Genomic DNA, 12,404 nt, shown 5'->3' with positions numbered 1-12,404 from the left:
TTTTTTGACATTACAATATTATTTAATAAATTTGTGAATTTTAAAAAATATTTAATAAGTTATGGGAACAAACCCTTCCTTTTGTAGTTGGGGGCGTGGGGGGAATTTAGGAACTTGAAGGGGTCAAAATGCAATTATCGGAACTTTCTACGGGAGAGAAATAGATTTCATAATTCTAATCTGAAACAACCTTAACCAAATAAACTGAAAATGGCGCTACAAATAATCCACCATTCTCCTTCTTCTTTCACCAGGAAACCCTATCATCTTCCCAAAATACCTCTCCATTTCCCCTCTAAGCTAAAATTCATCATCAAATCGCAGAACCCATCGGAATCGGAGAAGCCCATTTCGAAAACTGTCGACGATGCTCCAGTTGGGACCTCGTCTGCTCAAGGGTTCGGCTCGTTATCGTCTCAATCGACGACTTCAAGCAAATCAAGTCCAAAGGCTACAACCTCTAAGGGAAAGCAGAAGGGTAAGCGGCAAAGGGCATCGATTATTCGGCGCTCACCGGTGGAGAAACCGGTGTTTGTTGGAGAAGTAGATGAAGAAGCAATTAAGGAGCAGGGCAAGAATGAGAGCTATTTTCTTCTTACTTGGTTGGGTCTTGGTGCTGTAATACTCGTCGAGGGGATTGTGCTTGCGGCATCTGGTACGAATTCTTTTCCATAATTATGTAAATTGGAACTTGAACTTCGGAATTGTACTGTTTCCATTTGCGATGGTGGGATTTTCTTTTTCTTGTTGGGGTTTCCTGTGATTGAGTTGTTGATCTGAAACGTGATAGTAGTTAAAATCAGATCCGAATAGGACTTTTCTTTGAGTCGTGGATTAGAAGTTTGAAACCACATTCCTAACATTAGACGAACTGTGATGATGGGTTGAATTTTTGTCAGTTTCTGTTGAAAAGGATTGAAATTATGAAATGAATGATATTATGATCTATGCCCCCTCCATTTCGTGTTGTGAATAGCAGTGGCGGTTGTTCAATCACCATTATCAGTGTCATTGCGCATATTTGGAGTGTTAATATAAGGCAACATTTCATAACAATTCATGACTAAGCTAATGTTATGCATTGAATTTAAGGGTTTCCAATCAAAATAAGATGCTAATATCATCCTGGCATTAACTTCCATTTGAAATCCGTAACCTAGTGTAGCTGGATTAGATTGGGCAATCAAAAGTTCTGTTGTTCAGAGCCTGTGTTTCTAGCACCTTTCATAGTTTCATGTGAACAATATGTTGTGAACTTTTTCTATTTTATACCATCGAATTGTTTAATGGTTCTAATATGGGAAATATATTCTTTGCTTTTTCAGCCTTTTTTCAGTTAGAAAATTTGATGCCTAATTGATTTGATGAATACAATATCCACAGTTAGGTATTTTCATTTCACTTTTACCACCACAATTAATTGGTTGATGTGCACTTTTGCAGGTTTCTTACCAGAGAAGTGGGATAAGTTCTTCGTCAAATATTTGTATCCATCCTTTACCCCAACCGTCTCGCTGTTTGTGGCTGGAACTGTTGCATACGGAGTTTCGAAGTATCTTCAGAATGAGAAGCTTAAAGGTGATAAATCATAATTTAATCTTTTGATTGATGTTCTGCATTTGGTATGGTGACCTGAAATGTGTCAAGTGCCTATTGATTGTGTTTATACTAAGTATGTCATTTGAGTGAAAAACCGAGGATGAATTTTCTTTTAGCTCAAAGGTAAATGAGATGCTGTTGTTGGATCCTCAGAAACACCTTGCCATCAATTTATTAGTTTCTCTGGGCTTTAACTAATTATGTTCGATGCTCGAAGATCCTTCTGTTTGTGTATATGGCATTCCCTTGTGTTCTGATTTTTCATCTCCTTTCTTCTTCCAAACAATCAGAGAGGGGAAGTCACAAAAGCAGGAGGCCCCATCTAAATTGATATAAAAAAGTAGAAAAATCAGTAAGAACATGTATAATTCTGAATAGAGAGAAACCAGTACATCCTTTCCTTTCCTTTCCTTTCCTTTCCTTTCAGCCACCATCTTGAAATAACTTTAGAAAACAAGAGTAATAAGGAAGCAGCAGTAACAATGGTCAGAGAGGTCTGTAAATAAGTGTGCAAACTGATACACAGAAACTGAAATTTTGAAAGCACTTTTTTGTCCCAAAAAGAAGTGATAAAGAAGGTTGTTTGGTGCTGAGGACACTGAAAAGCAGTGTTGTTTGGTTTGTTGTTGTTGCCCTCTTGATCCTTCTCTGATTATTGTTTGTTTGGTAGCTCCCATTCCATTTATTAGGTAATATAAAAGGGCCTCAGAATGAGATGAAGAGTTGTTGAATGGAAAGGGTGGATTTGAGGTTAAAATTGGAGGCAAAAATGACTCACTCTAGGACAGGACGACAAATTACGTTTTGTCTTTACGTCTCGTCCTCTATAAGTACTCTCTCTAATACATCCTTAAACTTCTTCTTACAGTCGTATAGAATCATATCATGTTTAGTCTATCAGACCCTTCGGGTGTAGACTGGTTTTAAATAACTGAAAGATTTAAGAGTTATTTTTATTGTTTGAATAGAAAAGAAAGAAATAGCTTTTTTTATTTATTTATTTATAATTTGTTTTTTGTTTTGTGTTTCTTTGGTTGCTTCTCAGAATTTCAAACTTATTATTATTTATTTACTTTTTAATTATAAATAAATAAATAAATAAATAAATAAATAATGCACAAATCCCAAAAATAAATAATTCAAACACAATGACTTTGAAATGTGTACAAAAGTAAAAGATTTATTTATTTATTTATTTATTTGATATAAAGAAAATAGTTTAATAATTTTTGTGTTTTTACCGACATGTTCAGTCCCTGCCTTCTTTCCCTACTTTTAACCCCACCCTCCTTCCCTCCGATATTTTACTTTTTTTTTTTCTTTTTCTTTTTCTTTTTCTTTTTTATTTTAAATTATATTTAGGGTAAATATGTAGTGAAGAAGCAAAAGGAAGTTGCCCTTTCTTACCTTGTCTTAGGTTTAAGGTCTATATTTCACACCCAAAAATATATTTTTTATTTGGAAAATATATATATATTTTTTTTTTGAAAATTCCAAAATGAATTATTATATATACACCTAAAACGTATATATAATATTTTCTAATGGGTTTTGGGTATTCAAAATCTCACATTTTTCTTCATACTTTTATTATTATTTCTTTAAAATATTCTCCCCATCTCCTATATATACCTTTTTTTTTTCTCCCATAACCCTTTTCGTTACTCTCAATAAAGCTTTTATTTCCATTTCTATTTTCTTCTTTAATTTTTAATATACTTCCTCCTTATCTACGTACCAACATTTTTCATCTATCCACAGTTTTTTTTTTTTTTTAATAATATAACGTTTAATTCAATTTGAATATAAAATCATGTACTAAATATTTATTTTGATGATATGTTTTTATCATTTTTAATCATAATTTTATCATCATATCTACTTATTCAATTTATTAGTATAATAATAAACTCGCATCCAAGGATTTATAATGACACCAAAATAAACTATTTAAAATTAAATGAACAAAACAAAATAATATCTAAGCATGGAATGGTCCGTACGAGGAGCGTGTAGTACACGTTCGAATTCCGGCGCGTGGTGGAAGAATAGAAAATTAGTATAGGGAAATCTTTTTATTAACACGTGATTAACCAAGCGTTTAAGTAGTAAGATACTAATTAACCGCCAGCCCTCACAAAGGCCCAAAAGCCCACTCCAAAAATATAGCTCCCTCCTCCCAAATTAAAAACACAGAAATTTAAAAATTCAAAAAAAAAAAAAAAAAGGAATAACAAGAGATATATTCCTCTACTACTGGTCCAGTGCATTAGGGCCAGTACAGTAATTTACCACATGATTCCAAACCCACTGGACCAAATACCTACGTCTGATCCCATTCATGTTGTACGTGGCCCCATCGTGTCCGTCCATCAACTGCCCCGTGTAGGACCCACCTCCTCCGGTTCCGTAAATCCCTTCACAGAGATCGGCGATCTCCACCGGCGCAATCGGGTCCGGCCCAGCGTACCACGCGTTCACCAGCGGGTTCGACGCCAACTCCGCCACTTCATGAGCTATCACACTGATCATTCCGTCCACTCCAACATCGCCGTTTGGCGATTTCATGGCCTTCACCCCTGGCATGTAACTCGGCACCGCGAACGGATAAGCACAAATGCCCGGACAAAGCTTCTCCGAGTTCCCAACCCAAGCGTACGGCAGCGTATACCCTACAATCGAAGGGAACGTGAAGTAATGAAACCCACACACCTGCCCACAGAAATTCTCTACATAAACATCATCGGCGGTCAGTAAAAGGTACAGTCCGTTCCGAGCATTAACCGGCAACGGTCGGGATTTCGCCGTCACCGCGCTTTTAATCACCGACTGAATCGACAACCGAGTCAGCGATTTTCCGTGCGAGTAAAACCGGTCGTTCTTCTCTTCGCCGAGCCGGACCGTGCTGGAAATGTTGTTACCGGTCTGGTCCGTGTAGAGCTGAACGGTTTTCCACCAGCCGGAGACGGACGGTGATTTGGAACCGCCGGCGGAGATTGAGTTGATGAACTCACGGATGATCTTCTTCTGATTCCGCTGCCACGAGCCGTACCAGATAATGTGGACCGATATATTAGTGGTGAGAACAGGGCCCATGTGGTACTTCAAGTGGACGAACTCCGACGATCCCTCGAACTTTTTGGAGTCGCCGACGAGCGGGTCAATGGAGGCGTTGGACTCGACGAGGCGAGGCCATGGACGCCAGGCGGCGGCCGGAGTGAGGAAGAGAAGGAGGAGAGAAAGTGCTAGGGCGGAGAAGACGGTGGGCGGAAGTACTAGAGGTTCCATTTGGGGGTCGAGGAAGGCTACAAAATGCCATTACTGTGAGCTCCACATGTATTTATAAGACAAACATAGAAAAATTAAAAAAAAAATTAAAAAATTAAAAAAGTAGTGTTGTTTACGTCAAGGGAATATAATTTCAAATTTTTGAAAATTTATGGGTTTTATTATTATTGCTTTTTTTTTTCAAAAAAAAAAAAAAGAAGAAAGCATTGATCGGCGGGTTAATGGAGGACAGTCAGATTCTTTAAAGTGACGATGAGAAGGGAAGAGGGGGAAAAGAGTGGGGCCTACTCCTCTGGACTTGGAATCATCATCACCATCATCACCATCATCGCCATCATCGCCATCATCACCATCATCGCCATCATGGTCATTGTCGCATACTAATTTTATCTCATTACATCACACGGCTCCCATTGCTCCTTTCCATTGCGCGGGAAAATGGATCCTTTCAGCCCTTTACGTATGTGTATAAATTCAAACCTCCACCCAACTCAAACCGACTTTAATCCTTTATAAAATTTAAATTTTATAAGATTAATCTTTTGACGATCCGTAAAAATCAATTAAAATTACACTTCTTTAAATTTTGTTATACGATTGTGCAGTAATTATTCTCATTCTCGAGTAAGTAAATCAACGACATAATGACATATAATTCAATTAGAAAAATTGATTACTAAATAATGTTCCATATTAAATGATAATAATTACCGATCCAATTCAATCTACACAAACTACTCAGTATTTGTAATGTTTTTTTTTTTACATCATTTGTGAAACTTGTTTTCTTAAACTGTCCTTTTTTTTTTATTTTCACTTTATTTTAACTAATTAAAAAGTTGTTTTTTGCAATTGAAAATTAATTGGAATTTCAGTGCTGCCATTTTACAGTAAATTTGTATTAATGATTGAATAATGACATGTAAATAATATTGTTATCCACGCATGCATGATGTGTCTGTAATAATGATTGGATCGGACATATAATTTCTCAAATATAAAATTTACAGTGCATAATAAATGAGGGTTAAAACATGTTTTTTTTTTTTTGGGCTAAATTAAAAAAACATTCTTAATTTTGGGGTTTAGGGTTGTTAATATTAAATTAATATAAAATATATTTATAATGTCTCATTATTTTATATAGCTAAGTATGAGGTTTAATTATTTTGGAGAAAGAAGCATTGAATATTACTACTGGACATGGCTGAATATTTTATTGAAGAGAAATGAATGGTTATTAAATATAATTTAATGATTAATAAATGTTATAGAAAAATACGATAAAATAAATGGGAAACAATGGGAGCGCTCAGGACACGAAGTGGGTGACAAGGGCTGTGGGACCGCCTCGGTGTCCTAAATTCCGGTGGCTGTCCTTAAAACGAGGGCAATCTTGAGCCTCCAATTTTCAAACTACTTTTTTTTAGGAAATTAAAAAAAAAAAAGCTGACGTGGAAAATGGGGCCCACGGGTTTCTCCCCAAATGAACCATCGAAGTTGAACCCTGTTTAATCTTATCCAAATTACGAATTTCACTATTGGTCAATCAACTTTGATTGTGCTGACATGTCACGATCGTCTCTCGGTGTAACTTGTAGCTGCATGCTCGTGTCATGTCAAAAAAGTTTCTGTTCTGTATGTAACATTTCGACAAAATTATGTCTACTTCGATCTGTTATGAAATGTCTTTAAATGTAATATAGAGAAGATGTGACTAGTGGTGAATTATTAATATTTAAAATTGAAAAATAATTAAAAATGAGAAATAAAATGACTTTTTTGTTTGTTTTTTTTTTGGTAAAAAAATAAAATAAAATGATGGGTAAATAAAGAGGAGAGAGTGGAATAATCAAAGGAGTGAATTGCGCGGCTTAGAATGATGAATAAAATATGAAATTAAAATATTGGGACACTGGGGCCCACATGTAATGACCCTAACACACGAACATACTGTGAACACCAAGTGGGCCCTCTACTTCAATCTTTGGGCTTACGTGGGCCTCGTCCGTTTAATGGGCTACAGCTTTCAGAACCCACGGTGTACTCTACTTCCATCTACGCGCGTGTAATACAATCGCTTCCTATTATATTTTTTACAAGTTTTTTTTTTTTTTAAATAATTTATTTTTTACAGGATTATATCCAAAACATGATTTTTAAGGACAATAATGATTCCATTTTCCACCATCTTTTTAGAAACTAAAAAAAAATAAAAATACTTTAGTGTGTTTTTTGAGATGAAAAATGATGATTATTACTTTTACTCCAAAGTAAGAAATGTATATATAATAAAGATACCCAACCAAATCATGAATTACCAAAAAGCTTGTATTATTGAGGGAGAGCCCTTTTTGAGGCATAAATTTTGGCTTTGGGATTGTGACCCACAAATAATATATATTTATATATATATATATATATATATATATATATATATATATAGTTGTATACATAGAATGTCTCAAGTAAAAATTGATTTATTATTAATAAACATGTAAAGTAAAGTATATGTAGGGTTAAAATTATTTGATTGGACTTATTACATAATTTATGTATTTTTATGTAGTGAATTATTGTTTCACAAGCGAGTAATTGTTACAAATAATTCAATCTATGTTCCCTCACTCGTCGTTCTCTTTTAATCATTAATTATATATATATATATATATAATTTTTATTGTGGACGTGAATTCTTATTTTTTTTATCTAAAAAAAATGTGAAAAAAAAAACAAAAGAAGAAGGTAAATATGCTTTTTTGAGTAAGAGATAAAAGGAAAGAAGAAAATGATTAGGATTTAGGAGTAAGAGAAAGGAGACGAGATTGGATTGAGCGTTTGGTGAATTGGAAAAGGCACCGAAAGATCTCTATCAAATATATAATTAAAACATGAAATTGTTGAAATAATTATAGATATATAATTAAAAATATATATTTTATTAGAATGAGATTTTGTTAAAAAAAAAATAATAAATTGAGCGAAAAAAAGTGATATGACTTTTAATTATTTTAAGTTTTTTTAGTCATTTTATCTTCATGATCGTTTATGTGTTCTTCTTTTATTCGGGTATCACATTAATTTTAATTAAAATATTTGGGCCCACAATTGACGGTTTTTAATTTTAAAAAAGAAAACATTTATTTTAAAATTTGGAGTTGGGGAATTGAGGTTGAATTAGGTATGGTTTTATGTAAAATAGGTAGAGGTAGGATTTGAATGTTATGGTGACCCACAACAACATATGTTTTCTAATTTCTAAATCAATTTATTGCACTTTTTAACCAATATTTTTACCAATTCTCCTTTTTCTCCCCATTCTTTTTTTTTTTTTTTCTTCACCTCTTTTTAGTTTTTACCTTTGCAATTCACCTTTTCATATCAAATACTTACCACAGGTGAAAACTACAATGAAAAATATACAAAAAGATTTGGGTAATGTTGTGAATTATTACAAATTGCAACCCCACAAAAAGAGTAGTGGGCCAGTGGCCCAAGTTCTGAGTTGGGCCGTGTAGGGCCGATATTCAAGCCCAATAAGAGGCCCACCCATTGTGTAATATTAATTTTTTATTTAAAAAAAAAAAGTTAATTTGATTTGAAATTGAATATTGTTCCATTTTAGTTAGATACCGTCAAATATTCAAACTGAATTATTGTAATTTTAAAAAAAGTCAAAGCTTTCATAAACAGTTAAATTAAAACTAAAAAATACTAATTTTAAAATAGAAAATAAAAAAATAAAAAAATAAAAAAATCCAAGTCTTATTACATAAAATATATGGGGTTTTTTTATCTTTTTTTTTTTTTAATTTTTAATTTAAAAAAAGATTATAAAAATAAATAAATAAATAAATAGAAAATTGGAAATGGGTTCTTTTTGGTTGGAAAGGGAAGATCACAAGGCTACAATGGGCAAACCTCCATGTCTTCACCGTTCCCGTTTCCCCACCACAACTAAACTCCTCGCTCTCTGGACTTTCATTTTTCTCGCTCTCTTCCTCTTCCTCTTCCCTCGATCCTCCTCCGATCCCACCCGCCGCCTTCTCCAGGCGGGTCCCGTCTGGGAGAATCGGATCCGTCTATCAGCCCGCTCCCACTCCCATTCTCGCCGAGTTTTGGTCACCGGTGCTGCCGGCTTCGTTGGCCTTCATGTCTCACTGGCACTCAAGCGCCGCGGCGATGGAGTTCTCGGCATTGATAATTTCAATTCCTATTATGAATCTTCTCTCAAACGCTCACGCGCCGCCTTACTCGACCGTGCCGAAGTGTTTGTCGTCGAGGGTGATGTCAATGACGGTACTCTGCTGAAGAAGCTTTTCGAATTGGTTAAATTCACTCACGTAATGCACCTCGCGGCTCAAGCGGGCGTTCGTTATGCGATGCAAAACCCCAGTTCGTATGTGCAAAGTAATATTGCGGGATTGGTGAGTGTTCTCGAGGTTTGTAAATCGGCTAATCCGCAGCCGGCCATTGTTTGGGCGTCTTCTAGTTCGGTGTACGGTCTTAATTCTCAAGTGCCCTTTTCGGAGAAGGATCGTACGGATCAACCCGCGAGTTTATATGCTGCAACTAAGAAGGCTGGTGAGGAAATTGCACATACTTATAATCACATTTATGGGCTTTCGATTACTGGATTGAGATTCTTTACAGTTTATGGACCTTGGGGACGACCGGATATGGCGTATTTCTTTTTCACTCAGGATATTCTGAAGGGGAAAACGATTAAGGTTTTTGAAGGGGCGGATCAGAAATCTGTGGCTAGGGATTTTACTTACATTGAAGATATTGTGAAGGGTTGTTTGGGTGCGTTAGATACGGCGGAGAGGAGCACTGGGAGCGGCGGAAAGAAGAGGAGGAAGGCTCAATTGCGGGTGTTCAATCTTGGGAATACTTCTCCGGTGGGTGTGAATGAACTTGTGAACATTTTGGAGAAGTTGCTGGACAAGAAGGCTAGGAGGAAGGTGTTTCCAATGCCAAGAAATGGTGACGTTCCTTTCACTCATGCTAATATCACTCTGGCACAGAAGGAGCTCGGTTACAAGCCCACCACCAATTTGGAGACAGGTTTGAAGGAGTTTGTGAATTGGTATCGTCTTTATTATTCCAAATCTGGTATGAACATTGTTTTGTAGGCTGAGTTATTTTGAGATTTGTTCTTCAGTTCTAACTAAATTGTTGCTTTCTCACATTTGTTCTTCAGTTGTAGAACAATTGTGTATTGATTTGGTTTCTGGTTTGAGTTTTTGGGGAACAACAATTTTCACTAGAAAAAACTTAGAATTTTAACATTTCATCTTGGGGTTCTTTTCAATCATTTCTCTGTTGATTAGTCTAAGAGCTGTAAATTCTTCTCAGGATCAAGACATTTTGATCAATTATTTATTTATTTGACAACATCTATGATGCAGCTTCATGAATTCTTATCATGAGAAGAGCCATCTCTGTTTGATTACTGCAAAATGGACTTGTTCTTGTAAGGGATCTTAATAATCCTTGAAGTGGGTGCATTTTCTAAGACGATGCAAAGATTGATAGCATGTTTAAGTAATTTAATGACATTAAGAGGAAATGTGGTTTTGGTAAATGAAATCAAGGCCTGTGATCAGAGCTTGTAGAGAAGGATGATTGTAACACATTTATGAGGTCGTTTTTGGGACTGTTCTGGTTGAATATTGAAGAGCATTTGCTAGAGGAGAGAATATTGAAGATCTATAGAATGACACTATTGAAAAGCATATGGCAAACCCTAATTCGAGAGCATGCATTGTAAGCGACCTCGAATAGATACAAACATTTCTATGTTTCAACTAGTTGAATTGATTGAATTGACTTATATTATGTGTTTAGTGTTGCATAGATTGATACTCTCGAGAAGGTTCAATGGGGTTGATTTAAAATGTCTAGTGGTATCATAACTTTAATAAACATGTTTTTTCGTTATGTTTGACTGTAAAACAATTGAATGAGCTTTAGAAGTTTAGATACAAAAACTGCAAAACATACTGAAATTAGCATAATTATAACGCAAGAAAATAGGCAGGAATAGAAAAGTCATTAATTGCAACAAGTAATGGGAAGAACTATGGCATTTAAGCCCCACACACTGGACAGGTATGCTCCAAACCCAAAAAGTAAACGACTGTCTAATGAGACTATAAATAAGCAAAACATGAAAAGAATTCATTGATCGGCAATGGTGACCTCAACCTCCACACCAGGTTCGATGGTGATGGAGGTAATCTGCTTCACTACATCAGCAGAGCTGAATAGGTCGATAACTCGCTTGTGGACACGAAGCTCGAATCTGTCCCATGTGTTGGTACCTGCAATTACAAAACAAATGAATGAATGAATTCGATAACAACGGGATGCATTCAAAGTTGTAATCTTACAAGTTTTATAAGGATGAAATCAAGTTTAGAAACTTATAGATAAATGGTTACGTACCTTCACCACATGGAGATTTTCTGGTTGTGATGTGAAGAACCTTAGTGGGCATTCTTACTGGCCCTTTGACCCTCAACCTCTTGTCCTTGGCACCACGAACCAAGTCGGCACAAACTATGGATTTAAACAGATATCAAACTCATCGCCAAAAACGCATTTCAATGAAACACCTCCGAAAAATAAAATTCCACTAGTGGAAAAGCCAATAATGAACTCGAAGCCTAAAAAGTGAGGATTAAACAACACCATAACAAACATCAAGCGAAAAAGACCACAATCCTAAGAAGTTATTTGATAATTCCTGAACTAAAACTCATCCGTCAATACACTCAATACATAATGGAGATTCCCCGTTCCTTTTATCCAACAATAATGTCACTCTACAATTGTTCACGTCTTAATAAGCTTAGAACTTATTAATAATCAGAGCATTGAAAGAATTACGAAGTAATCATCCAACTCAAATGCCTATAAAAGTTAAATCATAACAAGTGATATGATGATGCAATATCGTTCGAGGAGACACATTCACTAAATTATAAAAGAAGAAAACAGTAACAAGAATAACAACGCAGCATATTGAAAATTAAAAAAAGGAGAAGATACCCTTCTCAAGGTTCTTGACATTTTTTGAGGAGAGAGTAATCCTGATCTTATGGATTTGCTCTTGCGTATCTTCTAAGCCTGGCTTAGTTGGTTTCATTGCTGCGTACGCCATTCTTCCTGTTATCCGAAGAGGAATCTGTCGAACGAACCCAACAATGTTTTCTCAACCACATAAATCGAATAATCAGACATGGAAATAGATTCAATAACTCAATTACACATTCAGAAATCTCATCAAAACGAAGCACAAATTATGTTTAAAAACTCTCCAATACAAGATGATGAAGATAAGAATAAAAACTGCAAAGTTCAAAAGCGAAACCTGGGATGGCGGGAAAGAAGTTGAACTCTACGATTCAGTATCCAGTTTCAGCTGCCTCTCTCTGAAAGAAGGAAAACTGAAGCGACAATGCTACAATTTATATCATTCTGTAGCGATTATTAGGGTTTACGGTAGATCT

General features: G+C 35.4%; 4 protein-coding genes across 4 annotated transcripts; 2 read left to right on the top strand and 2 right to left on the bottom strand.

Annotated features, from left to right (window-relative positions):
* The first annotated feature begins 160 nt into the window (after positions 1-160).
* Positions 161-1,797, top strand: LOC111447004 (protein LOW PSII ACCUMULATION 2, chloroplastic). Its single transcript, XM_023085959.1, has 2 exons — positions 161-655; positions 1,444-1,797. The coding sequence occupies exons 1-2, from the start codon at positions 211-213 to the stop codon at positions 1,590-1,592; spliced, it is 594 nt and encodes a 197-aa protein (XP_022941727.1). The 5' UTR covers positions 161-210; the 3' UTR covers positions 1,593-1,797.
* Positions 1,798-3,646: 1,849 nt separating this feature from the next.
* On the bottom strand, positions 3,647-4,907 carry LOC111447001 (protein EXORDIUM-like 3). Its single transcript, XM_023085954.1, has one exon. It carries the CDS (start codon positions 4,885-4,887, stop codon positions 3,853-3,855), a length of 1,035 nt encoding a protein of 344 aa, XP_022941722.1. The 5' UTR covers positions 4,888-4,907; the 3' UTR covers positions 3,647-3,852.
* Positions 4,908-8,780: 3,873 nt separating this feature from the next.
* LOC111446999 (UDP-glucuronate 4-epimerase 2-like) lies at positions 8,781-10,284 on the top strand. Its single transcript, XM_023085950.1, has one exon. It carries the CDS (start codon positions 8,799-8,801, stop codon positions 10,020-10,022), a length of 1,224 nt encoding a protein of 407 aa, XP_022941718.1. The 5' UTR covers positions 8,781-8,798; the 3' UTR covers positions 10,023-10,284.
* Positions 10,285-10,881: 597 nt separating this feature from the next.
* LOC111447005 (40S ribosomal protein S20-2-like) lies at positions 10,882-12,372 on the bottom strand. Its single transcript, XM_023085960.1, has 4 exons — positions 12,266-12,372; positions 11,944-12,079; positions 11,338-11,451; positions 10,882-11,213 (listed from the first exon to the last, which is right to left on the bottom strand). Exons 2-4 carry the CDS (start codon positions 12,053-12,055, stop codon positions 11,071-11,073), a joined length of 369 nt encoding a protein of 122 aa, XP_022941728.1. The 5' UTR covers positions 12,056-12,079; positions 12,266-12,372; the 3' UTR covers positions 10,882-11,070.
* Positions 12,373-12,404: the final 32 nt, after the last annotated feature.

Source organism: Cucurbita moschata, unplaced genomic scaffold (genome assembly GCF_002738365.1).
Source record: "Cucurbita moschata cultivar Rifu unplaced genomic scaffold, Cmos_1.0 Cmo_Scf00009, whole genome shotgun sequence".
In the NCBI taxonomy this organism is placed as follows: Eukaryota; Viridiplantae; Streptophyta; class Magnoliopsida; order Cucurbitales; family Cucurbitaceae; genus Cucurbita; species Cucurbita moschata.
This window is presented reverse-complemented; position numbering and strand designations above follow the sequence as displayed.